The sequence below is a fragment of the Engystomops pustulosus genome, chromosome 4 (genome assembly GCF_040894005.1).
Source record: "Engystomops pustulosus chromosome 4, aEngPut4.maternal, whole genome shotgun sequence".
Taxonomy (NCBI): Eukaryota; Metazoa; Chordata; class Amphibia; order Anura; family Leptodactylidae; genus Engystomops; species Engystomops pustulosus.
Window position 1 is genome coordinate 5,975,859 of NC_092414.1, and position 27,854 is coordinate 6,003,712.

The 27,854-nt window shown below is 47.9% G+C and overlaps 2 protein-coding genes across 6 annotated transcripts; one reads left to right on the forward strand and one right to left on the reverse strand.

The window, feature by feature from the left end:
* Positions 1 to 691: 691 nt before the first annotated feature.
* Positions 692 to 12,358, reverse strand: LOC140125938 (uncharacterized). Of its 2 annotated transcripts, XM_072144885.1 has the most exons (3): positions 12,248 to 12,358; positions 3,468 to 3,673; positions 692 to 2,836 (listed from the first exon to the last, which is right to left on the reverse strand). In XM_072144885.1, the coding sequence occupies exon 3, from the start codon at positions 2,711 to 2,713 to the stop codon at positions 1,778 to 1,780; it is 936 nt and encodes a 311-aa protein (XP_072000986.1). In that variant the 5' UTR covers positions 2,714 to 2,836; positions 3,468 to 3,673; positions 12,248 to 12,358; the 3' UTR covers positions 692 to 1,777. The 2 variants fall into 2 exon arrangements, with proteins under 2 accessions (XP_072000986.1, XP_072000987.1); XM_072144886.1 differs by lacking the exon at positions 12,248 to 12,358 and having other exon boundaries at positions 3,468 to 3,694.
* On the forward strand, positions 5,256 to 27,854 carry GPR19 (G protein-coupled receptor 19). Of its 4 annotated transcripts, none has more exons than XM_072144884.1 (2): positions 5,256 to 5,406; positions 26,134 to 27,854. In XM_072144884.1, the coding sequence occupies exon 2, from the start codon at positions 26,156 to 26,158 to the stop codon at positions 27,386 to 27,388; it is 1,233 nt and encodes a 410-aa protein (XP_072000985.1). In that variant the 5' UTR covers positions 5,256 to 5,406; positions 26,134 to 26,155; the 3' UTR covers positions 27,389 to 27,854. The 4 variants fall into 4 exon arrangements, with proteins under 4 accessions (XP_072000985.1, XP_072000982.1, XP_072000984.1 ...); XM_072144881.1 differs by having other exon boundaries at positions 5,292 to 5,426; XM_072144883.1 differs by having other exon boundaries at positions 5,293 to 5,451.

Here is a 27,854-nt window from a genome sequence, read left to right on the forward strand (position 1 = left end):
TCTCACAGGGGTCCTGGATGTTGAGATGACTTCCTGATGGGTATAGTAGTCCAGCGGTAAGAGGTGACATAATGACCCAATGAGTCTGCTCCTAGCTGTTATAGGGGGACACACACTCGGATCCCCCCTAATCAGACTACCACCTCCTGACCACAGACCTAGATGTGGGTTCCTATTCAAGGACTAGATGAGTCCCCCAACCCTAGGTGGTTCCCATCATCTGTAAGAGTGGAAGCTTCTGGGCCAAGTCACATTAGGCTCAGGAGTCAAATCTGACCAAGGTCTGCATGAAGCTTGTGTGTCCTCCCCGTGTCTGTTTGGCTTACCTGTTGTCACTGCAACACCATGACGAGGCTGAAGGCGAGACCCTTGTCTGTAGATGTTCCAGGAAGAATTAAATGGGCTCTCCATAATTATATGGGATACCGTCATGGTAATTAGAATTTATCAGGGATTAATAAAAGGCATTTTGCAAAAAAATCTGGTGTTCCCCTTTAAGAATAAATACAATGTTGCAATAATATTATGTAACACAATCTCTCCTCGTATATGATGTAGGAACTGATAAGGAAGGATATAAGACAGAACATAACTCCACCCGGGTCACAGGTCAACGTTCTGGACAACAGAATAACAACGGCGGCGTCCACGCGTCCCACGTCACAGTGACGGAAAGTGAAAACCCAACAAAGAGAATTTATGAAAACTTTATTCCAAGACGAAGACAATGAAAGATACAGATGATAAGACACAGGATTCTGTGGGATGAAGAGAAACAACAATCACATCTGAGGGCACATGGAAAATGTCCTTCAAAGACCCGAGAGAGGTCTCCAGGAAGATGGCGGCAAGCGAGGGGAATCCAAAATGCACTGGAGATTTCTCACTATAGAGGGATATGGCCCAATATGGAGACACACAGGAAGTATTATCCGTTATATTACATCATATAATAACCTAACCCCTCACCGTCTATAGTACCCACCCAACGTGATGACCCGCACCAACACCTACTACAGGAAGAAGCTATATACAGGGGAAGCTATTCACTGACGCCAATCTCACCCAGGACCTGCTGATATCCTGCACTAGTGGCTGATAGCAGGGAACAATAGATTCCACCTAGGTCCTCACATAGAACCTGCTGATGTCCTGCAGAGATTAGGGTCTTTAGGAATCGGTACTAGTGGCTGATAGCAGGGAACAATAGATTGCATCCAGATCCTCACCTAGGACCTGCAGATTAGGGTCATTAGCAATCTGCACTAGTGTCTGACATAGCTGATATCAGGGAACAATAAATTGTATCCACCTGCAAGGCAGATTTTGTGTCCCTTTTGTGGCCGTGTTCACACATTACATTTCAAAACGCAGTTCAGACACATTCAGATGCGTTTACACACTGAAACGCATGCGATCGGTAACAAGCACCTTGTGTTTTCCACTGGTTACATGCTCATTCCTGATATCATGAGTTTCAGAGGAAACAAATCATTGATTGGGTAACACCATTTTCCTTTGCATTTGAAAAGGCAACGTGTGAACGCAGACTTAAGCTCCACAACGAAAAAATTTGCGTGCTGGTCTAGCAGATACACATCAGATTATCAGATTATACATCCCACAATGGATACGTCCAGACTGGACTGATTTGCGCTGAGGATCCTGCATCACGCTTTGCGCTCATGTTGCCAAATCTTAATCCAAGTATCAACCAAAATCTCTATCACTTATCACGCTTCGCACATATCACGCACCCCCTGCTGGCTCGGCATCTTCATGTCTTGTAAGACAGGGAATGAGGTCCAAACCTTCTTGAATCGATCCCCGCTTCATCCAGGGCAAAGGACAGGACCCTGCTGAACTGGAACTGCGTCAGCGGTGTCCCGTTCTCATGCATGAAAAAGTTTCTGCCCCCCTCCGGCCTCACCTCCAGGTATTTCCTCATCCTATTCAGGGGGCATAAGAATTTGTCGTCACGCTTTTTCACCTCCACCCATTGGCTCTTGTTTGATCGGACTTTCTGCATCTTACAATAGATGGAGTTGCGCTCTACGATGACGTCTTTGAACAAGAGTCCAGTGCCGTCTTCGTCTTTGCTTCTGGCCGTCAGCTCTTCCATGTCGAAGGAGCCATAGAACGCCAAAGTGAAGGCGGCAGCGAAGAGCCGGCTCTCGTTGTTGTCGAAGCAGACCTTTTTGGTGGCGTAGAGCACTGAGGCCAGCATCTCGGGGGTCAGGAGCTCCCCGTAGTCGCCATTACTCTCCGTGTCCACATTGTCCTCCATCTCCTTGTTCCTCCAGCTCGTCAACATCTGCTGGATGAGGAACTGTTTGGTGACATCTTTCTTTTCCATGATCTGCAAGCAAAACGAGATTCCGGCTAAGGTGCCCACCACTTTCCCCCTGCTGTACCCACTGGATATTAGATGTTCAAAGAAGTCCACCATGATCTTCTCAGCCCGGCACCATCCTCTTTGGCGCGCTGCTCTCTTGAACTGCATCCATGACTTCCAGGAGGCCAGATACTTCTCCCAAGTCCTAGGTGATAGGATTGAGTTGACGAGATCTTGAGCCGTCTGGTTACATCCCGGTCTGAAGTCTAACGTTCCCTCATCAGATATTGTGACCAGGTCAGGGTGTGCCACGGCATCCTCCTCGCATTCCCGGGAGGTCCTGAGGTAGCTTGAGGTCGAGGCCTCTGAGCAGGACATGTCTTGAGGATCACTGGACGCAGATTATTGAATCTTGGCCGGTTTCACAATTTTTTTTCTTGCTCGGGTTTCTAAATCCAGTCACTTCATCATCACCAAGGATTCCCACAAGCGGTGAAGTCCCTGAAACAGAAGGACAGATGGTTCACTCTCTATTGTCTGTGCTAATCTCTTAATGACAGTGTAACGTTAGACACTACGATTGGGACGCAGATGGCCGTCACGTCAAATAGGAATTCGGCTCTGTAGGCCAGATAAGGGGTTGTCCCAAGATTAACGATATCTCACACACCAAGGACAGTGGCAAAATCTTATGCAATTCACATGCAAATTTTTGTGGAGATTTCGCCCCTTTACACTGATGCATGACACGAGATGCATAATAAGGCCACATTCTTGGAGGGAACTTCGTAATGTGTCTCAAAACGGGAGGAAGACGCATCCAAAACTTAGGCTGCGTTCACATGTTGCATTTACATTGCATTTATGTAAACGCCACATGTGAATGCAAACTTTGAGGGTTTTCAGGATGGGATAGGTTATGTGACAGCCTATGTGAACATGGTGGGGCAGGGAGCTTTCCACACTTCCCGCTACCCATACCATTGAAGAACACTACAATCAACTTAAAATGGCTGATAACAGAGAACAATGAAACGACTCAGGGGTGGTAAAGCATGAAGATGATAGCTGACACTGGATGGTTATATATATATTTCCATCCTCTGAGACCACCCCAGGGGAAGCTACTCACATTATTTGGTGAAGTGCTGGCTCAGCACAATGGGAGGTGGACGCAGCGCGAGCTCCAGGTGACCCCTCCGGGTGTAGATTTAGGAGAGCGGGCGTACTCTACCCGATGCCTTCCACACAATGCACAAGTATTATTCCTGCACAATCCTCCAGGTGCATACGGATCCCCCGAGGGCAGCACCACCAATGCTGGAACGGCTCCGTAACCTGCGGGAATTACACCGGGCTTAACCCCTGCAGAGCCAAACAACACCGGATCACACCTGTGTGGTGTCATAACTCACTATCATATCATATTTAGTAAAAGAAAAACATATCATAATAGGGAAATGCAAAGCAGCTGTGACCTAGGGAGCCATGCGGGGCGTGTGTCTTCACCATGGAGAAATGTGAAAGCTAAAATTAAAGGCATTGTTACTAGAGGTATTGTCATATACACGTAGGATACACCTAGGAACATTATGGGGGTCGTTTATCTTATTTCCCCCTTCTCTGTGCTCTTTTTGCGCCTGTTGTGAGTCTATTTTTTGCACCTCTTTGTCTTTGTCATTTTGGCTTTTTGTCAAATGCAGATTTTTTTTGCGCCTTATTAGGCGTAAATTTAAAAAAGGCGCAATTTGTTGCGCAAATCATAACATTGATTTTCCTAAGCGTGGTCAGGACTGGCCTGTTATAGCGCAGTTATTTGTGTCCATGTAGGCGCAATAGTATAATAAATAGGGTGCAAACATCTGTGAAGAAGCGCAATGTAATGACAAATAGGGTGCAAAACCACGGCAAATTGAGGTGTAACATTAAAAAATGGCCTTTTTGCAGGAAAACGGCACGAAAACACCAACAGCAAGGGGGAAAAATGACCCCCATTGTTGTATATGGTTAATGGCGCGCTGTGCGGTACATACAATCACCGAATCCCTGTTTGCACAGGAGCCGCACGTTTCGGTACAGCCCCTCGCTCTCGCAGGAGGTTTAATGCTGACAGAGCAACGACGTGACTCAGGAATCAGTGTATTAATATAGTGAAGGATGATTTTGTGATAAATGCTATTCCGAATATCAGACCTGTGGGGGTCTGGCATATGATACTCCGGCAATTCAAGTGCATCGGGAAGGAGTAACTCCAAAATGCTGATGTGTTTAGGCCTAAACGCTTGTGTTCAGGAAATAGCAAGTAAACGAGTCAAAGCGTGTCGCTAGTTTCGGATGGCAAGCGTTTAGATGTAAACGCATCAATGTTCGGAAATAGCTCCTCCGCAAAACACTTAAATTGCATTTCAAAACCTAATTCATGCACAATGTGTGAACACGGCCCGAGTCTGAACCGTGTATATTAACATTGTCAATGTAAGTGGAGACTCTGGAGATGAAGTAAAATGATTTTATTCACTGATGGAAAGCAGAGTTGGTGAAAATGAGGAAAATGATTGTGGCTTTATTGAATGACATGGTTATGGTCAGCCAAAATCTACATAATTATATCAGTGATGAAATAACAGCCATGATGATAATGTCAGCAAACTGGCTCTGCAGGTGCAAGAGAACTACAAGCACCAGCAAAGCAATCATGTGTGGTTTACTTCAAGGCACAGCCTTTCCATCATTCTCCTCATCCCCTGCCATTATTACCCTCTAAAAACATCAACATCACTTTCCCTCTCACGGTCTACCCGCAATGACTTCTGGGATTTGTAGTTTACTATTCGCTTATACAGCCGTTTGTTATTACAAGATCGGAACTACACTTCCCAGAAACCCTCAGCCGTGCGCGGTGTTCTGGGAGCTGCAGTTCCTGTCTTGTAAACGCAAATAACCAGAGGCGGCCGTTGAACTACAAATCCCAGGAATCATTGCTGGAGCGCTTCAACTTCATTACCAATTTAAGGCGGGAAAATGATTCTGGGTGTACAAGTGACTAGAGGAGACAAAGTTTGAGGAGAATGGTCAGTTTTGTGTGGAGAAAGTTAGTGTTTTTGATGTTTTCTGAGGTAAATGTAACACATATGTGTATAATTTTGTAAACTAACTATTTTGTATGGGAAAAATGTAAACTATAGTTCATGTCGACGGATGACAGAGATGCCAATAGCCCATAAATTACTTCCTTGGGCCACAAATGTCTTCAGAATATTAAATATTAGGCATTGTACCCAAGGATTGTGCTTGGGTGTCCATTAACTGTCCTGGCCCTTGTTCGTTTCTTGTGTTTCCGTCCCCCCCCCCCCCCATTTTCCGTACTCTAAACGCAGTACGATTGACAATAAACAGCGCCCCCCGCATGCGCCTTTTTTTTTGCGGGTTTTGTATTTACTGTGCCGTCCACATGTAACCTCCTGTTTTATTCTGAGGGTCAGTTCCATTCGGGTGATACCTAATTTACATATATGTGTGTATATATATATATATATATATATATATATATTTAGTTTTTGCGGCGCCACCTTCATGAAGATGTAGCTTATTTTTTTTTTATTTTCCTACTGCCGGAGCTGGGCGAGGGTTTATTTTTTTTTTTTTGTGTGATGCGCAGTTATTTTCATCGGTGCCCTCTGGGAGTAGATCAGACTTTCTAAAAAATCAGGGCGCGTTCACACGTTGCGTTTTGACCTGCGTTTTCATTGCGTTTGAAACGCATATACAGCAGCTGAGGAGAGGTGATTTGCCTAATTACATCACTGTTAACGTTTCCGTTTACAAAACGCATCGTAAACGCGATGTTAACGCATGCGTTAACAAAGCGTTAATGCATGTGTTTTGTTAACGCATGCGTTAACATTGCGTTTACAAACGTAAACGGTAATGTAATTAGGCAAATTACCTCACATCAGCTGTTGTATATGCGTTTCAAACGCAATGAAAACGCAACCAAAACGCAACGTGTGAACGAGCCCTCAGTCTATTGAGGGTTTTTTTTAATTTCCAACGCTCAGTATGCTGCATCGCTACCAAATATGGGGGGATTTTATTAATGTTTCTTAATATTGTTTAAAAGGATTAAAGGGGGGTTATTGTTTTTGGGGTTTTTTTAGATATTTTTAAGCCTTTGATCATTTTTTTTTAAAATTTTATCGCAGTAGGATACCTAAAGGTGTGATATCATGTACCCACCTTCAATAAATTTTCATGAGGGGACATCTAGAAGATATTAGATGCTGTGGTCTCATTCTGCCCGCAGCGTCTAAGGCAGCGGTTCTCAACCTGTGGGTCGGGACCCCAGCGGGGGTCGAATGACCAAAACCGGGGGTCACCTAAAGCCATCGGAGCTGCAATTTTATTGTGTTTTTACTGCGAGTTGCATGGTTTGGGGTCACCACAACATGAGGAACTGTATTGCGGGGTCCCAGAATTAGAAAGGTTGAGAACCACTGGTCTAAGGGGTTACACGGCTGTGATTGGTGGAGGCTGTAAGAAGCCGTGTATATGTCATCTCCCTTGTATACCAGGAGGGGGCAGCAGTGTACTCTGCTGTATTTGGCGGTTTTGCTGCTAGTAGAGAAGTCATAGATTCCTATGGGGAGTGTTCACACCATGGACTCTCTCTTCCCCGCTGTGAATAGGGGTAAAGGGCCAATGTCTCCTGAGATCTGGCTTCATAGGCGCCGCTACTTCTTACGTGATTTTTTTTTATCCTGTTACATTGGAAGTGATGACACTGTCTAAACCAATCCCTAAACCCTGTGTAGATGTTTGAGGGCTCATTTTTGGAATCACTATTAACCCCTTAAGGACGCAGCCATTTTACAGCTTAAGGCTCAGCCCCATTTTTTGGATTCTGACCTGCGTCGCTTTATATGGTTATAACTTTTGAACACTTTTACTTATCAAAGCGATTCTGAGATTGTTTTTTCCCCACATGTTGTGCTTCATTTTAGTGGTAAATGTCGGCTGATAAGTTTTGCGTTTATTTTCCAAAAAAAAGAAAAAATGATGAATTTTTTGAAAAATCTCACTTTTTTTGAAATTCAAAATCATTACATTTTCAGGCAGATCGATTTACCACCTAAATAAGTTGCTGAATAACATTTCCCATTTGTCTACTTTACATTTTCACCATTTCTGAAATGTCTGGATAATATATTTTGATGTCTCGCGGCTTACAAATAGAATAGCGCTTTTCCGGATTTTCAGAATTGACTATTTTGGGGATATATACAGTTTTGAATGAAAATTTACATATTTAGCATGAAAACCCCCCATATAACCAACCCAATTTCAAATCTGCACCCCTCAAGCTATCAGAAACAGATTTTACGAAGATTGTTAACCCCTTGAGATCTTCATAGTAAATGAATCAAAATGGAGGCGAAATTTAGAATAGTCATATTGTTCCCTTATACGTTCATTTAGCCCTAAAATTTACACATTTCCAAAAGATAAAAATACAAAACCCACCATAAAATTTGTTCTACAATTTCTTCCGAGTACAGAGACCCCCCACATGTGGCCATTACTTGTTTTATGGGGGCACAGCGAGACGCAGAAGGGAAGGAGCGCCCTGCAGCTGCCAGGATTTTACTTTCCTCATTGGCCCCTTTTGAAGGCTGTAAAATTTTCGCTTTTTCGTTATTGGGGCCATGTGATGGCATTTTTTTTGCGGGATGAGATGCTTTTGCCAATGTTACCATTTTGGGGTTGGTATCGCCTATTGTTGAAAATTTAGGAACTTCTTTTTGAGGTCATGAGTAGAAAAGCATCAATTCTGTACTGGATTTTTTACTTTTTTTTTGTGGTGTTCACCGTATAGACTAATAATCATGTTATCTTTATTCTATGGGTCTATACGATAACGGGGATACCAGACACGAATATATTTTCTTGCGTTTTACTAAATTTGTAAAATAAAACCCTATTGTGGGGAAAAATATATCATTTTTGTATTGCCATCTTCCAAGTGGCATAACATTGTTACGTTTTTGGCTACGGAGCTGGTTGATGGCTTGTTTTTTGCGGGACACGTTGTACTTTGCACCAGTATCATTCTAGAGTACATATGGTTTTTTTATCACTTTTTATAGCATTTTTTGTGGGATTGAATAGGTAAAAATCATAATTTTTGGAGGGTTTATAACAGTTTTCTTTTACGGCGTTCATCGTGCGGGTTCAATAATTATTTAGTTTTATTCTACGGGTTGTTACGGACGCGGTGATACTATATATGTGGGGTTTGTGTTATGATTTAGACTTTTTTTTTTAGTTATATGGCTCTTTATATGTTTTGGGGCTTTTGGGCATTTTTGGTGATTTATTACTTTATTTTTTTATTTAATAATTTTTTTTTTTTCACTTTTTCCACCATGGGAAATGAACAAGCAATCATCTGATTGCTTGTTCATAATAATACCCTGCAATACTTATGTATTGCAGGGCATTATCAGTGTCAACCTATGCACTTGCATAGGGTGGCACTCTGCCAGTAAGATGACGTCATAGACGCCATCTTACCGTCAGTTCCTGCAGGTAACACTGGGGTGCAGATCGGACCCCAGTGATACCGTAGCAATGATCGGTGCTGATCGTGGGGGAAAGACACCCCAGATGCATGTTACATGCCGCGGTCGTGATGACCGCGGCATTTAACGGGTTAATCACCCGCGATCAGAGACAACTCCGATCGCGGGTGTTACACTGGGGTGACGGCTATCAGTCACAGCCGGCACCCCGTGTTTCCCGATGCCGGTTCGGCTCTAATCTTGAGCTGAACCGGCATCGGCTCAGCGTCCGATATATCGGACGCTGAGTGCTAAGTCGCTGAGCTCAGCGTCCGATATATCGGACGCTGAGCGTTAAGAGGTTAATAAAAATATATATATATGGGGTTGAATGCTACAGCTGGTAATACAGAGTTACATAAAACATAACAATATATAACATAAACCAAACATAATATACAATATATAAAAAATATTTACAATAACTTACCTTAACAATAACTTAAAATACACCGAAATGAATAAGCACCAAATATCACAACCCCCACACAACAGATTATCACATCCCAAACCAAACCAATAAACAATGACAAGCCACACCCACAAATAAACATAAATGACCATAAATATACATAAACTCACCCCACACAGATCACATGCCACATTGCAACAAACACAGAAAACACAATACACTATATACTAAACTAAATCCCACACCCTCCCCTCAGACCAGTGTCCATCCTGTATTATACCCCAGAGCTGCACTCACTATTCTGCTGCTGGTGCAGTCACTGTGTACATACATGACATTACTTATCCTGTACTGATCCTGAGTTACATCCTGTATTATACCCCAGAGCTGCACTCACTATTCTGCTGCTGGTGCAGTCACTGTGTACATACATGACATTACTTATCCTGTACTGATCCTGAGTTACATCCTGTATTATACCCCAGAGCTGCTCTCACTATTCTGCTGCTGGTGCAGTCACTGTGTACATACATGACATTACTAATCCTGTACTGATCCTGAGTTACATCCTGTATTATGCCCCAGAGCTGCACTCACTATTCTGCTGCTGGTGCAGTCACTGTGTACATACATGACATTACTTATCCTGTACTGATCCTGAGTTACATCCTGTATTATACCCCAGAGCTGCACTCACTATTCTGCTGCTGGTGCAGTCACTGTGTACATACATGACATTACTTATCCTGTACTGATCCTGAGTTACATCCTGTATTATACTCCAGAGCTGCACTCACTATTCTGCTGCTGGTGCAGTCACTGTGTACATACATGACATTACTTATCCTGTACTGATCCTGAGTTACATCCTGTATTATACTCCAGAGCTGCACTCACTATTCTGCTGCTGGTGCAGTTACTGTGTACATACATGACATTACTTATCCTGTACTGATCCTGAGTTACATCCTGTATTATACCCCAGAGCTGCACTCACTATTCTGCTGCTGGTGCAGTCACTGTGTACATACATGACATTGCTTATCCTGTACTGATCCGGAGTTACATCCTGTATTATACTCCAGAGCTGCACTCACTATTCTGCTGCTGGTGCAGTCACTGTGTACATACATGACATTACTTATCCTGTACTGATCCTGAGTTACATCCTGTATTATACCCCAGAGCTGCACTCACTATTCTGCTGGTGCAGTCACTGTGTACATACATGACATTACTTATCCTGTACTGATCCTGAGTTACATCCTGTATTATACCCCAGAGCTGCACTCACTATTCTGCTGCTGGTGCAGTCACTGTGTACATACATGACATTACTTATCCTGAGTTACATCCTGTATTATACCCCAGAGCTGCACTCACTATTCTGCTGCTGGTGCAGTCACTGTGTACATACATGACATTACTTATCCTGTACTGATCCTGAGTTACATCCTGTATTATACCCCAGAGCTGCACTCACTATTCTGCTGCTGGTGCAGTCACTGTGTACATACATGACATTACTTATCCTGTACTGATCCTGAGTTACATCCTGTATTATACTCCAGAGCTGCACTCACTATTCTGCTGCTGGTGCAGTCACTGTGTACATACATGACATTACTTATCCTGTACTGATCCTGAGTTACATCCTGTATTATACTCCAGAGCTGCACTCACTATTCTGCTGCTGGTGCAGTTACTGTGTACATACATGACATTACTTATCCTGTACTGATCCTGAGTTACATCCTGTATTATACCCCAGAGCTGCACTCACTATTCTGCTGCTGGTGCAGTCACTGTGTACATACATGACATTACTTATCCTGTACTGATCCGGAGTTACATCCTGTATTATACTCCAGAGCTGCACTCACTATTCTGCTGCTGGTGCAGTCACTGTGTACATACATGACATTACTTATCCTGTACTGATCCTGAGTTACATCCTGTATTATACTCCAGCGCTGCACTCACTATTCTGCTGCTGGTGCAGTCACTGTACATACATGACATTACTTATCCTGTACTGATCCTGAGTTACATCCTGTATTATACTCCAGAGCTGCACTCACTATTCTGCTGCTGGTGCAGTCACTGTGTACATACATGACATTACTTATCCTGTACTGATCCTGAGTTATATCCTGTATTATACCCCAGAGCTGCACTCACTATTCTGCTGCTGGTGCAGTCACTGTGTACATACATGACATTACTTATCCTGCACTGATCCTGAGTTACATCCTGTATTATACCCCAGAGCTGCACTCACTATTCTGCTGCTGGTGCAGTCACTGTACATACATGACATTACTTATCCTGTACTGATCCTGAGTTATATCCTGTATTATACCCCAGAGCTGCACTCACTATTCTGCTGCTGGTGCAGTCACTGTGTACATACATGACATTACTTATCCTGTACTGATCCTGAGTTACATCCTGTATTATACTCCAGAGCTGCACTCACTATCTGCTGCTGGTGCAGTCACTATGTACATACATGACATTACTTATCCTGTACTGATCCTGAGTTACATCCTGTATTATACTCCAGAGCTGCACTCACTATTCTGCTGCTGGTGCAGTCACTGTGTACATACATGACATTACTTATCCTGTACTGATCCTGAGTTACATCCTGTATTATACTCCAGAGCTGCACTCACTATTCTGCTGCTGGTGCAGTCACTGTGTACATACATGACATTACTTATCCTGTACTGATCCTGAGTTACATCCTGTATTATACTCCAGAGCTGCACTCACTATTCTGCTGCTGGTGCAGTCACTGTGTACATACATGACATTACTTATCCTGTACTGATTTTCCTGTGTTTCCCTCCAGAGCTGCACTCAGTGCTGTGTACATACCTGCTGGATGTGTAGTGAGGAGGAGGCTGTAGTTTGGGGAGGGGGAGCACATGAATCCCTCCTCCTCCTCCCCTCGGTGTGTGATCAGACAGGGGGAGGGTCGGTGCTTTGTTGCGGTGGTGTCCGGGTGTTTATCGTCGCTTCTCCCGGGAGCAGGCAGGATGGCAGAGCCGTGATGGGGGCGCAGCCCGGGGGACCCCCTCATCTCCCCCTGGCTGGAGGATGCTGAGTGACATCACAGCTGGAGCAGGTATGTGGCCATGGATCTACCTGGGTGTGCAGATGATGTCCTGCATCGGGGGCAGCTCTGCATGTGCTCGGGATGGAGGTCAGGGGCAGATGCCGGGCACATCATCCATTGTCCGGGGAGAGGCTGTAGTTGGGGTACGCGGCCCCATCCTCTATATGCAGGGCTGGACGGCCCAGTGGCCTGATACACATTACAGGGAGGATGGAGGGGCCTGCAGCTTGGACCAGCATCACCGGGGGTGTAGGGATGGAGGATACTGGGGGTGCAGGGATGGAGGATGCTGGGGTGCAGAGATAGATAATACTGGGGGTGCATGGATGGAGGATGCTGGGGTGCAGAGATAGATAATACTGGGGGCGCATGGATGGAGGATGCTGGGGTGCAGAGATAGATAATACTGGGGGCGCATGGATGGAGGATGCTGGGGTGCAGAGATAGATAATACTGGGGGCGCATGGATGGAGGATGCTGGGGTGCAGAGATAGATAATACTGGGGGCGCATGGATGGAGGATGCTGGGGTGCAGAGATGGATAATATTGGGGGTGCAGGGATATAAAATACTGGGGGTGCAGGAATGGAGGATACTGGGGGTACAGGGATGGACTATACTGTGGGTGCAGGGATAAATAATACTGGGGTTGCAGAGATTGATTATTTTGTAGGGATGGAGGATACTGGGGGTGAAGTGATAGATGATATTGGGGATGCAGGGATTTAGGATACTGGGGGTGCAGGGATTTAGGATACTGGGGGTGCAGGGATTTAGGATACTGGGGGTGCAGGGATGGAGGATACTGGGGGTGCAGGGATGGAGGATACTGGGGGTGCAGGGATGGAGGATACTGGGGGTGCAGGGATGGAGGATACTGGGGGTGCAGGGATGGAGGATACATGGGGTGCAGGGATGTAGGATACATGGGGTGCAGGGATGGAGGATACATGGGGTGCAGGGATGGAGGATACATGGGGTGCAGGGATGGAGGGTACATGGGGTGCAGGGATGGAGGGTACATGGGGTGCAGGGATGGAGGGTACCTGGGGGTGCAGGGATGGAGGGTACCTGGGGGTGCAGGGATGGAGGGTACCTGGGGGTGCAGGGATGGAGGGTACCTGGGGGTGCAGGGATGGAGGGTACCTGGGGGTGCAGGGATGGAGGGTACCTGGGGGTGCAGGGATGGAGGGTACCTGGGGGTGCAGGGATGGAGGGTACCTGGGGGTGCAGGGATGGAGGGTACCTGGGGGTGCAGGGATGGAGGGTACCTGGGGGTGCAGGGATGGAGGGTACCTGGGGGTGCAGGGATGGAGGGTACCTGGGGGTGCAGGGATGGAGGGTACCTGGGGGTGCAGGGATGGAGGGTACCTGGGGGTGCAGGGATGGAGGGTACCTGGGGGTGCAGGGATGGAGGGTACCTGGGGGTGCAGGGATGGAGGGTACCTGGGGGTGCAGGGATGGAGGGTACCTGGGGGTGCAGGGATGGAGGGTACCTGGGGGTGCAGGGATGGAGGGTACCTGGGGGTGCAGGGATGGAGGGTACCTGGGGGTGCAGGGATGGAGGGTACCTGGGGGTGCAGGGATGGAGGGTACCTGGGGGTGCAGGGATGGAGGGTACCTGGGGGTGCAGGGATGGAGGGTACCTGGGGGTGCAGGGATGGAGGGTACCTGGGGGTGCAGGGATGGAGGGTACCTGGGGGTGCAGGGATGGAGGGTACCTGGGGGTGCAGGGATGGAGGGTACCTGGGGGTGCAGGGATGGAGGATTTTGTAGGGATGGAGGGTACCGGGGGTGCAGGGATGGAGGGTACCGGGGGTGCAGGGATGGAGGGTACCGGGGGTGCAGGGATGGAGGGTACCGGGGGTGCAGGGATGGATTATTAAGGGGGTAGATGTAGATGGTGCCGTGCTGTGGGGGCTCAGGTGTATAGATGGGTCTTGTAGACTGCAGGACATAGCCGAGACTATGATATAAATAAACCTGATGGAAAATAGCTTCTATATAGACATATGTGTCTCCATAGTTACAGACTACAAAGCTTGTGTAGTCTGATCTGCTAGACAGGCTACACAATGGGAAATACATAGGTCTATAGGAGCCTCTAGAAGTGGATTTACCCGCAGAGGACATTTCTTAGTCTACAATCCACAGCCAAGCATATCACAATGGCAGATTTTAGGAGTTTTGTGTCCCTCCCCATCAAACCTCTTGTCTGATACAATGTATCAGTGCAGGTAACATGTAGCCTCTGCTTCAATACATTTGGGAAGTTGAGGATTTCAGGATTCCTATAGGTCATAGGGTGGTGTTGAAGGGGTTAAATCTCAGGTCCAGGGATGGGGTAGGTTTAATTAGTGTAACCTCTCTCCCTCCCTGTCATCATACGGTCTCCAAGGTCGCATAATGACCATGGTCTCCGCAGCATTCAGGCTGCTCCATGGTAACTGGGACGTCAGAGATGGAGACCAGGACATCTCCTCCCCGGGTCCAGGGCACCAGGATCCGCTCATGGATCACGTTATGATTCTACACTGCTTGGGGGTCCGACTGATGGAATAACAGGACAGCCAATGTCTGAGGGAATCCCATCCCTGAATGAGGCCGCATGTCCACAACTTCTTCCCAGTCCCCTGTGCTGATCTGTGATGGTCCTAGTGGTCGGACCCCCAAACACAGCATAAGAGTGGGACAACCCCTTCAACTTTCTAATGGGTTTCTCTTAAAGGGGACCAGTCGCCAGATGTTACCCTATTAAACTCCTGGCCCCTCAGGTCGGGGATGAAATGTCCTTTCTGTTATGTGAAATCTCACCCGTTCCCTTTAAGAATGTTCCACCAAAGTCGGTCACAGACCCACAAGCCTGATGTGATCTAAAAAATGAGCAGAGAAGAGTCAGATTTTACCTGAGATGGATCACGTTTAGAGGCTGCAGAGGGAGAGTCATTTCAGGCTTCTCTGTCTTCGGTTCCATAGCACCTAGAAAGATTCTGCTGGTGTCATATTAAACATAAGAATCTCATCTTTTGGATCACATCTTTGGATCAGGCTTGTGGTTCTGTGATCTAAAGATCCCGAAATAAATGCAGGAGTTTGATCTTTATCTGTAGCTTCCATTTCCAACTACCATATTTTTCAGACTATAAGGTGCCCTTAAAATCTGTATAGTGGGCCTTATAGTCCAGTGCGCCTTATATATGACCCATACTTACAGACAACAGCTGCTTTGGACTGTGCACAGGTCTGCCACCTGCTGGTCATTCAAACTTATAATCAGGTGCGCCTTATAATCCGGAGCGCTTTATGTATGAAACTAGACGTTTTAGCAGGCATTTATTGATGGAGCGCCTTATAATCCGGTGCGCCTTGTAGTCTGAAAAATACGGTATGTCCTTACCTACCTCCTGTTCTGTATATCACAGTCAGGTGCCAAATCTTAAAGATGAGTTTGTTATCTTTAATATGACACCAGCAGTTTGTTTCCAGGTGCTATAGAATTGAAGATAGGGGCATCTGAAGTAGCTCCAGCTTCTAAACATGACTCATCTCAGGTAAAATCTGACTCTTCTCTGCTCATTGTCACATGGCCTTGGAGGAGATTTTTTTTTTAGACGTAACAGGTGAGATTTCACATTAACTGTTTCCACGATCACTGCTTGCTATCAATAAATTGGAGGCTAGAAAACTCTACCTTGCAGGACTGCGATATATGGATTTATATTGAGCGATTGGCCTCACACTGCTGTTCTCTGTGCTCTCTGCAGTCGGTGTTATGTATTGTCCCTGGAAATGTGTAATTAGAGCTTTGCATATGTTGTTAGTAGCAGCAGGACTGTGATATATGGGGCCACATTTATCACTTTTGTGCGCCTAAGTGTAGTACGGTAGTTGCGCCTAAATTCTGGCGCACTGTTTTGCCAGAACTATCACAAGCTACAACCATCTGTGATAAGTATATTTTCTGCCTCTTATTAATCACTTTACTTTAACACAGTTTAGGCGCAATTTTGGTGCAGTTTAGGCGCAATGTTAGATTCGGGCACTTACATGTGATCCTGCTACAAGCTCCTCTCTGCTTCTCCCACAGCCCAGAATGAAGATAACACTCACAGCAGCACCCAGGTGTGTGACACCCTGCACCCAGTGACCTCCTCAGCAGTGGCTTCTCCTAGAGGGGATCCCCCCAGTGCTGGTCTCCTGCTGCACCCCTGTAATTCTGCACAGGATCCCCCTCAGGGCTCATTCACACTGCCGTCTGCGGGGCCGTACATGCGGCCGCATGTACGTCCCCATAGACGGCAATAGCGGCACGGCGGGGATCCGGTGCCACACATGTGTGGCACCGATCCGGGCCGCACACCGCAAGAAGATAGAGCAAGCTCTATCTTTCGGCGGATGTGCGGCCGTGTGCCGCTATTTCCTATGGAGGGAGGAGGGGTCACCTCCTCCTCACCTCCAGCACACGGCGGTATGCCCGCACGGCGGGCATACCGCGTGTGAATGTACCCTCAGACACACTGGTGATACTGTGCAGAATTACATGGGGGACACTTGTCTGTAGTATCTGCAAACTTCTGCAAACTTCTGCAAACTTGTGCAAAGTTCTCTTCTCTCTTGCTGTGAGCTCAGGAGTCTGCAGAATGTTTTGTAAATAGAAGGTGATGAACTGTAAATAGTCTGCATCTCCTGTCTGTAATGTATCTAATGTCTGTATTATCTGTACTAGTGTCTGCAGTGTATCTAATGTATCTATTATATGTTCTACTGCAGTGGTGGCACTCAGAGCCCTTTCTGTGGGCACCCAGGCTTTCACCCCAGCACACAATTTGCTAGAAATGACTCAAAGTTTCTTCCTCTTCAGGGGACCCTGGAAGGAAGCTACAATCCAAATTTTCTTTCTATTGTATTGTTGTCCTCAGAACGCCAATACGATTAAGACTTATGATACAGTTGGGATCAATAGGTTATTGCTTAAATTGTCATCTTGGCAGTTTGCGACATAAAAGTGGGTTTTGGTTCTAGTTTGGGCACTCTGTGTCTAAAAGGTTCGCCATCACTGTTCCAGTGTCTGGATGAGCTTTGCTGCTAGAAATGAGCTCTTCTGCAAAGGGGCTCAGTGCTTTCTTCTCAGATAACGCCACCTTCGGGCTGGAGTGTTTTTGCACCCGTTTTTGTGCCTAAATGAAAAGTTGCAAGTGATGAATATCATTAGGCGCAGCAAAACATCTGGATTGGTAAAATAGATGAGGGAAAGTTTGGCGTTTAATCGCAAAAATGGCGCAAAAACGGTGCGCCTGAATGAAAAGGCGCAAAAACAACAGAAAAAACGAGTGATAAATGTGGCCCATGGATTTATATTCCAGGATTGTGAGTGCATCCTCACACTGCTGCGCTCTTTGCACTGCTCCCTCCTGTTATGTGACAAAACTAACTGGATTTTGGTGGAATACTTAGAGAAGCAGGCAGAGTGCACAGAGCTCATCCGAGAGAGGAAACTACTCCTTCCCCAGTACAATCCTGGAATGTAAATCACAGTCCTGCTGCTACTAACATCAGATACAAAGGTATGGTTACACATCTCTCCAGGGACAATATATAACACTGGCTGCAGCCTATATGGTCACACCTGCTGACAGGTTTCCTTTGGGATGTAAATGTAATGAGTGACTGCAGCTCTGGAGTTATCATTTCCTGATGACTTGTTCACTTTACTCTCCTTCTTCTCTCCCCTCCTGTCCCTATAACTCGTCCTCCTCCTGTCATCTCCTCTGTATCTTCTCCTCTCACCTCCTGTCCCTATAACTCGTCCTCCTCCTGTCATCTCCTCTGTATCTTCTCCTCTCACCTCCTGTCCCTATAACTCGTCCTCCTCCTGTCATCTCCTCTGTATCTTCTCCTCTCTCCTCCTGTCCCTATAACTCGTCCTCCTCCTGTCATCTCCTCTGTATCTTCTCTCACCTCCTGTCCCTATAACTCGTCCTCCTCCTGTCATCTCCTCTGTATCTCCTCTCACCTCCTGTCCCTATAACTCGTCCTCCTCCTGTCATCTCCTCTGTATCTTCTTCTCTCCCCTCCTGTCCCTATAACTCGTCCTCCTCCTGTCATCTCCTCTGTATCTTCTCTCTCCTCCTGTCCCTATAACTCGTCCTCCTCCTGTCATCTCCTCTGTATCTTCTCCTCTCACCTCCTGTCCCTATAACTCGTCCTCCTCCTGTCATCTCCTCTGTATCTTCTCCTCTCTCCTCCTGTCCCTATAACTCGTCCTCCCCCTGTCATCTCCTCTGTATCTTCTCCTCTCTCCTCCTGTCCCTATAACTCGTCCTCCTCCTGTCATCTCCTCTGTATCTTCTCTCCCCTCCTGTCCCTATAACTCGTCCTCCTCCTGTCATCTCCTCTGTATCTTCTCCTCTCACCTCCTGTCCCTATAACTCGTCCTCCTCCTGTCATCTCCTCTGTATCTCCTCTCACCTCCTGTCCCTATAACTCGTCCTCCTCCTGTCATCTCCTCTGTATCTTCTTCTCTCCCCTCCTGTCCCTATAACTCGTCCTCCTCCTGTCATCTCCTCTGTATCTTCTTCTCTCCCCTCCTGTCCCTATAACTCGTCCTCCTCCTGTCATCTCCTCTGTATCTTCTCCTCTCACCTCCTGTCCCTATAACTCGTCCTCCTCCTGTCATCTCCTCTGTATCTTCTCCTCTCCCCTCCTGTCCCTATAACTCGTCCTCCTCCTGTCATCTCCTCTGTATCTTCTCCTCTCACCTCCTGTCCCTATAACTCGTCCTCCTCCTGTCATCTCCTCTGTATCTTCTCCTCTCCCCTCCTGTCCCTATAACTCGTCCTCCTCCTGTCATCTCCTCTGTATCTTCTCCTCTCTCCTCCTGTCCCTATAACTCGTCCTCCTCCTGTCATCTCCTCTGTATCTTCTTCTCTCCCCTCCTGTCCCTATAACTCGTCCTCCTCCTGTCATCTCCTCTGTATCTTCTCCTCTCACCTCCTGTCCCTATAACTCGTCCTCCTCCTGTCATCTCCTCTGTATCTTCTCCTCTCACCTCCTGTCCCTATAACTCGTCCTCCTCCTGTCATCTCCTCTGTATCTTCTCCTCTCTCCTCCTGTCCCTATAACTCGTCCTCCTCCTGTCATCTCCTCTGTATCTTCTCCTCTCACCTCCTGTCCCTATAACTCGTCCTCCTCCTGTCATCTCCTCTGTATCTTCTCCTCTCCCCTCCTGTCCCTATAACTCGTCCTCCTCCTGTCATCTCCTCTGTATCTTCTCCTCTCACCTCCTGTCCCTATAACTCGTCCTCCTCCTGTCATCTCCTCTGTATCTTCTCTCACCTCCTGTCCCTATAACTCGTCCTCCTCCTGTCATCTCCTCTGTATCTTCTCCTCTCACCTCCTGTCCCTATAACTCGTCCTCCTCCTGTCATCTCCTCTGTATCTTCTCCTCTCACCTCCTGTCCCTATAACTCGTCCTCCTCCTGTCATCTCCTCTGTATCTTCTCCTCTCTCCTCCTGTCCCTATAACTCGTCCTCCTCCTGTCATCTCCTCTGTATCTTCTCCTCTCACCTCCTGTCCCTATAACTCGTCCTCCTCCTGTCATCTCCTCTGTATCTTCTCCTCTCACCTCCTGTCCCTATAACTCGTCCTCCTCCTGTCATCTCCTCTGTATCTTCTCCTCTCTCCTCCTGTCCCTATAACTCGTCCTCCTCCTGTCATCTCCTCTGTATCTTCTCCTCTCACCTCCTGTCCCTATAACTCGTCCTCCTCCTGTCATCTCCTCTGTATCTTCTCCTCTCACCTCCTGTCCCTATAACTCGTCCTCCTCCTGTCATCTCCTCTGTAATCTTCTCCTCTCCCCTCCTGTCCCTATAACTCGTCCTCCTCCTGTCATCTCCTCTGTATCTTCTCCTCTCACCTCCTGTCCCTATAACTCGTCCTCCTCCTGTCATCTCCTCTGTATCTTCTCCTCTCTCCTCCTGTCCCTATAACTCGTCCTCCTCCTGTCATCTCCTCTGTAATCTTCTCCTCTCCCCTCCTGTCCCTATAACTCGTCCTCCTCCTGTCATCTCCTCTGTATCTCCTCTCCCCTCCTGTCCCTATAACTCGTCCTCCTCCTGTCATCTCCTCTGTATCTTCTTCTCTCCCCTCCTGTCCCTATAACTCGTCCTCCTCCTGTCATCTCCTCTGTATCTTCTCCTCTCTCCTCCTGTCCCTATAACTCGTCCTCCTCCTGTCATCTCCTCTGTATCTTCTCCTCTCACCTCCTGTCCCTATAACTCGTCCTCCTCCTGTCATCTCCTCTGTATCTTCTCCTCTCACCTCCTGTCCCTATAACTCGTCCTCCTCCTGTCATCTCCTCTGTATCTTCTCCTCTCCCCTCCTGTCCCTATAACTCGTCCTCCTCCTGTCATCTCCTCTGTATCTTCTCCTCTCACCTCCTGTCCCTATAACTCGTCCTCCTCCTGTCATCTCCTCTGTATCTTCTCTCTCCTCCTGTCCCTATAACTCGTCCTCCTCCTGTCATCTCCTCTGTATCTTCTCCTCTCTCCTCCTGTCCCTATAACTCGTCCTCCTCCTGTCATCTCCTCTGTATCTTCTCCTCTCTCCTCCTGTCCCTATAACTCGTCCTCCTCCTGTCATCTCCTCTGTATCTTCTCCTCTCTCCTCCTGTCCCTATAACTCGTCCTCCCCCTGTCATCTCCTCTGTATCTTCTCCTCTCACCTCCTGTCCCTATAACTCGTCCTCTTCCTGTCATCTCCTCTGTATCTTCTCCTCTCCCCTCCTGTCCCTATAACTCGTCCTCCTCCTGTCATCTCCTCTGTATCTTCTTCTCTCCCCTCCTGTCCCTATAACTCGTCCTCCTCCTGTCATCTCCTCTGTATCTTCTCCTCTCACCTCCTGTCCCTATAACTCGTCCTCCTCCTGTCATCTCCTCTGTATCTTCTCCTCTCACCTCCTGTCCCTATAACTCGTCCTCCTCCTGTCATCTCCTCTGTATCTTCTCCTCTCCCCTCCTGTCCCTATAACTCGTCCTCCTCCTGTCATCTCCTCTGTATCTTCTCCTCTCTCCTCCTGTCCCTATAACTCGTCCTCCTCCTGTCATCTCCTCTGTATCTTCTCCTCTCCCCTCCTGTCCCTATAACTCGTCCTCCTCCTGTCATCTCCTCTGTATCTCCTCTCCCCTCCTGTCCCTATAACTCGTCCTCCTCCTGTCATCTCCTCTGTATCTTCTCCTCTCCCCTCCTGTCCCTATAACTCGTCCTCCTCCTGTCATCTCCTCTGTATCTTCTTCTCTCCCCTCCTGTCCCTATAACTCGTCCTCCTCCTGTCATCTCCTCTGTATCTTCTCCTCTCACCTCCTGTCCCTATAACTCGTCCTCCTCCTGTCATCTCCTCTGTATCTTCTCCTCTCTCCTCCTGTCCCTATAACTCGTCCTCCTCCTGTCATCTCCTCTGTATCTTCTCCTCTCTCCTCCTGTCCCTATAACTCGTCCTCCTCCTGTCATCTCCTCTGTATCTTCTCCTCTCCCCTCCTGTCCCTATAACTCGTCCTCCTCCTGTCATCTCCTCTCCCCTCCTGTCCCTATAACTCGTCCTCCTCCTGTCATCTCCTCTGTATCTTCTCCTCTCCCCTCCTGTCCCTATAACTCGTCCTCCTCCTGTCATCTCCTCTGTATCTTCTCCTCTCACCTCCTGTCCCTATAACTCGTCCTCCTCCTGTCATCTCCTCTGTATCTTCTCCTCTCACCTCCTGTCCCTATAACTCGTCCTCCTCCTGTCATCTCCTCTGTATCTTCTCCTCTCTCCTCCTGTCCCTATAACTCGTCCTCCTCCTGTCATCTCCTCTGTATCTTCTCTCACCTCCTGTCCCTATAACTCGTCCTCCTCCTGTCATCTCCTCTGTATCTTCTTCTCTCCCCTCCTGTCCCTATAACTCGTCCTCCTCCTGTCATCTCCTCTGTATCTCCTCTCCCCTCCTGTCCCTATAACTCGTCCTCCTCCTGTCATCTCCTCTGTATCTTCTCTCCCCTCCTGTCCCTATAACTCGTCCTCCTCCTGTCATCTCCTCTGTATCTTCTCCTCTCTCCTCCTGTCCCTATAACTCGTCCTCCTCCTGTCATCTCCTCTGTATCTTCTCCTCTCCCCTCCTGTCCCTATAACTCGTCCTCCTCCTGTCATCTCCTCTGTATCTTCTCCTCTCTCCTCCTGTCCCTATAACTCGTCCTCCCCCTGTCATCTCCTCTGTATCTCCTCTCACCTCCTGTCCCTATAACTCGTCCTCCTCCTGTCATCTCCTCTGTATCTCCTCTCACCTCCTGTCCCTATAACTCGTCCTCCTCCTGTCATCTCCTCTGTATCTCCTCTCACCTCCTGTCCCTATAACTCGTCCTCCTCCTGTCATCTCCTCTGTATCTTCTTCTCTCCCCTCCTGTCCCTATAACTCGTCCTCCTCCTGTCATCTCCTCTGTATCTTCTTCTCTCCCCTCCTGTCCCTATAACTCGTCCTCCTCCTGTCATCTCCTCTGTATCTTCTCCTCTCACCTCCTGTCCCTATAACTCGTCCTCCTCCTGTCATCTCCTCTGTATCTTCTCCTCTCCCCTCCTGTCCCTATAACTCGTCCTCCTCCTGTCATCTCCTCTGTATCTTCTCCTCTCACCTCCTGTCCCTATAACTCGTCCTCCTCCTGTCATCTCCTCTGTATCTTCTCCTCTCCCCTCCTGTCCCTATAACTCGTCCTCCTCCTGTCATCTCCTCTGTATCTTCTTCTCTCCCCTCCTGTCCCTATAACTCGTCCTCCTCCTGTCATCTCCTCTGTATCTTCTCCTCTCTCCTCCTGTCCCTATAACTCGTCCTCCTCCTGTCATCTCCTCTGTATCTTCTCCTCTCCCCTCCTGTCCCTATAACTCGTCCTCCTCCTGTCATCTCCTCTGTATCTTCTTCTCTCTCCTCCTGTCCCTATAACTCGTCCTCCTCCTGTCATCTCCTCTGTATCTTCTCCTCTCACCTCCTGTCCCTATAACTCGTCCTCCTCCTGTCATCTCCTCTGTATCTTCTTCTCTCTCCTCCTGTCCCTATAACTCGTCCTCCTCCTGTCATCTCCTCTGTATCTTCTCCTCTCTCCTCCTGTCCCTATAACTCGTCCTCCTCCTGTCATCTCCTCTGTATCTTCTCCTCTCCCCTCCTGTCCCTATAACTCGTCCTCCTCCTGTCATCTCCTCTGTATCTTCTTCTCTCCCCTCCTGTCCCTATAACTCGTCCTCCTCCTGTCATCTCCTCTGTATCTTCTCCTCTCACCTCCTGTCCCTATAACTCGTCCTCCTCCTGTCATCTCCTCTGTATCTTCTTCTCTCTCCTCCTGTCCCTATAACTCGTCCTCCTCCTGTCATCTCCTCTGTATCTTCTCCTCTCCCCTCCTGTCCCTATAACTCGTCCTCCTCCTGTCATCTCCTCTGTATCTTCTCCTCTCTCCTCCTGTCCCTATAACTCGTCCTCCTCCTGTCATCTCCTCTGTATCTTCTCCTCTCTCCTCCTGTCCCTATAACTCGTCCTCCTCCTGTCATCTCCTCTGTATCTTCTCCTCTCCCCTCCTGTCCCTATAACTCGTCCTCCTCCTGTCATCTCCTCTGTATCTTCTCCTCTCCCCTCCTGTCCCTATAACTCGTCCTCCTCCTGTCATCTCCTCTGTATCTTCTCTCCCCTCCTGTCCCTATAACTCGTCCTCCCCCTGTCATCTCCTCTGTATCTTCTCCTCTCCCCTCCTGTCCCTATAACTCGTCCTCCTCCTGTCATCTCCTCTGTATCTTCTTCTCTCCCCTCCTGTCCCTATAACTCGTCCTCCTCCTGTCATCTCCTCTGTATCTTCTCCTCTCACCTCCTGTCCCTATAACTCGTCCTCCTCCTGTCATCTCCTCTGTATCTTCTCTCCCCTCCTGTCCCTATAACTCATCCTCCTCCTGTCATCTCCTCTGTATCTTCTCCTCTCTTCTCCTGTCCCTATAACTCGTCCTCCTCCTGTCATCTCCTCTGTATCATCTCCTCTCCCCTCCTGTCCCTATAACTCGTCCTCCTCCTGTCATCTCCTCTGTATCTTCTCCTCTCTTCTCCTGTCCCTATAACTCGTCCTCCTCCTGTCATCTCCTCTGTATCATCTCCTCTCCCCTCCTGTCCCTATAACTCGTCCTCCTCCTGTCATCTCCTCTGTATCTTCTCCTCTCACCTCCTGTCCCTATAACTCGTCCTCCTCCTGTCATCTCCTCTGTATCTTCTCCTCTCACCTCCTGTCCCTATAACTCGTCCTCCTCCTGTCATCTCCTCTGTATCTCCTCTCACCTCCTGTCCCTATAACTCGTCCTCCTCCTGTCATCTCCTCTGTATCTTCTCCTCTCACCTCCTGTCCCTATAACTCGTCCTCCCCCTGTCATCTCCTCTGTATCTCCTCTCACCTCCTGTCCCTATAACTCGTCCTCCTCCTGTCATCTCCTCTGTATCTTCTCCTCTCACCTCCTGTCCCTATAACTCGTCCTCCTCCTGTCATCTCCTCTGTATCTTCTTCTTGTCGTCTCTCCTCTGTATCTTCTTCTTGTCGTCTCCTCTGTATCTTCTTCTTGTCGTCTCTCCTCTGTATCTTCTTCTTGTCGTCTCTCCTCTGTATCTTCTTCTTGTCGTCTCTCCTCTGTATCTTCTTCTTGTCGTCTCTCCTCTGTATCTTCTTCTTGTCGTCTCTCCTCTGTATCTTCTTCTTGTCGTCTCTCCTCTGTATCTTCTTCTTGTCGTCTCTCCTCTGTATCTTCTTCTTGTCGTCTCTCCTCTGTATCTTCTTCTTGTCGCCTCCTCTGTATCTTCTTCTTGTCGCCTCCTCTGTATCTTCTTCTTGTCGTCTCTCCTCTGTATCTTCTTCTTGTCGTCTCCTCTGTATCTTCTTCTTGTCGTCTCTCCTCTGTATCTTCTTCTTGTCGTCTCTCCTCTGTATCTTCTTCTTGTCGCCTCCTCTGTATCTTCTTCTTGTCGCCTCCTCTGTATCTTCTTCTTGTCGTCTCTCCTCTGTATCTTCTTCTTGTCGTCTCTCCTCTGTATCTTCTTCTTGTCGTCTCCTCTGTATCTTCTTCTTGTCGTCTCCTCTGTATCTTCTTCTTGTCGTCTCTCCTCTGTATCTTCTTCTTGTCGTCTCTCCTCTGTATCTTCTTCTTGTCGTCTCTCCTCTGTATCTTCTTCTTGTCGTCTCTCCTCTGTATCTTCTTCTTGTCGTCTCTCCTCTGTATCTTCTTCTTGTCGTCTCTCCTCTGTATCTTCTTCTTGTCGTCTCTCCTCTGTATCTTCTTCTTGTCGTCTCTCCTCTGTATCTTCTTCTTGTCGTCTCTCCTCTGTATCTTCTTCTTGTCGTCTCTCCTCTGTATCTTCTTCTTGTCGTCTCTCCTCTGTATCTTCTTCTTGTCGTCTCTCCTCTGTATCTTCTTCTTGTCGTCTCTCCTCTGTATCTTCTTCTTGTCGTCTCTCCTCTGTATCTTCTTCTTGTCGTCTCTCCTCTGTATCTTCTTCTTGTCGTCTCTCCTCTGTATCTTCTTCTTGTCGTCTCTCCTCTGTATCTTCTGCGCCATTGCCGCTGCCCTCTCACATTTTCTCTCCATCTTCTGCATTTTCTCAGGACCCCACACTTGCAGACAGAGATGGTGTTTGCCCATGGCATGGATGTGCAGAGGCCTCGCCTTGTCCTGCCGACCCTCCTCTACCCGATGCCGAATACCAGCCTGACCACGTGTCCGGTGACAGCAGAAGAAGCATGGATACCAGGAACCACGGGGCAGAGGAACAGCACCGGCCCGGAGCAGCTTCTGTTTCCCGGGGAGATGGCAGCGGCCGGTGTGATCTTTGGATTTATATGGATCCTCTCAGTTTTTGGCAATGCTTTGGTTTGTCTGGTCATTCACCGGAGCCGTCGGACTCAATCGACGACGAATTACTTTGTGGTATCTCTGGCGTGTGCGGACCTGCTGCTGAGCCTCGGCAGCGCCCCTTTCACTCTGCTGCAGATCACCTCCGGACGATGGGCATTGGGCAGCGCCATGTGTAAGTTGGCGCGTTATTTCCACTACCTGACGCCCGGAGTCCAGGTCTATGTCCTCTTGTCCATCTGCCTTGACCGTTTCTACACCATCCTCTACCCCCTGAGCTTCAAGGTCTCGAGAGAGAAAGCCAAGAGGATGATCGTGGCATCTTGGATCTTCGATGCCGCCTTCGTCTCTCCGGCGTTCTTCTTCTACGACGTCGTGGATGGACACTGCAACTTCTTCCCGCCTCCCTCATGGGATGGGGCAGTCTACAGCGTGGCCCATCTTCTGGTGGGCTTCATCGTGCCCTCCGCTCTCATCCTCCTCTTTTACCAGAAAGTAGTGAAATACATTTGGCGCATTGGCACGGACCGACTCAGCGTCAGACGCACCATGAACATTGTGCCCCGAACCAAAGTCAAAACCATAAAAATGTTCTTGATGTTGAATACGATCTTCCTGGTGTCATGGCTGCCCTTCTACGTCGTGCAGTTGTGGCATCCGGATGAGAGCGACCAGCGCCAGTGCTGCCTGGCATACCTGGCAGTGTCCTGGCTCTCCTTCGGATCCTCCGCTGCCAAGCCAACACTGTACTCTGTCTACAACGCCAACTTCCGACGTGGCATGAAGGAGACCTTTTGTATGTCGTCCATGAAGTGTTACCGGAGTAACGCCTACACCATCACCACCAGCTCCCGCATGGCAAAGAGGAACTACGTGGGAATCTGCGAGATTCCCGCCCCCGGGAAAACCGCCGCCAAGGAATCCGTTTACGATTCATTCGATCGGGAAGCAAAGGAGAAAAAACTGGCCTGGCCCATCGACTCCAACCCTCCCAATACCTTTGTGTGACGGAACATTATGGACCACAACCAACCAATACATCGTTCCCCCCCCCCCCCCTCCCCAATCTCAGAGAGAATCTCAACGGAACCCTGGGTTATATTTTGTTAAAAAAAAAAAATTCAAAAATTGAAAAAAAAAAGATCTAATAATTATAATAAGTTAAATGGAAGCAATATTTATTTTGTAAAAAAAAAAAATTACATTCTGGGTTTTATTTCTGTAAATAAAAAGATGAGTAGAGATCCACAAAGAGAGCCGGCGCGTCTCCTCCTGCGCGGTCTGCTCGTGTGTTACAATGTTGCATCGTAAGTCAACTTCATCCACCCCGCCCCCATCCCCCGGACATCAACGTAGTCACGTAGTCAGAGATGTCACATGATGTGAGGGGTCGCCATCGTGTTCCGTGTCTTGTGACCTCATCAATTGTTTTACCGAAAGGGCTAAATCGGAAAATAAAATCATCCAGACCGAT

Coding starts and splice junctions, on each gene's coding strand:
- LOC140125938 (XM_072144885.1), bottom strand. CDS start 2,713: ATGTCCTGCTCAGAGGCCTCGACCTCAAGCTACCTCAGGACCTCCCGG.
- GPR19 (XM_072144881.1), top strand. CDS start 5,404: ATGGTCAGTTTTGTGTGGAGAAA. Junction 5,427..26,133: donor GTCAGTTTTGTGTGGAGAAA/GTTAGTGTTTTT, acceptor GCATTTTCTCAG/GACCCCACACTTGCAGACAG.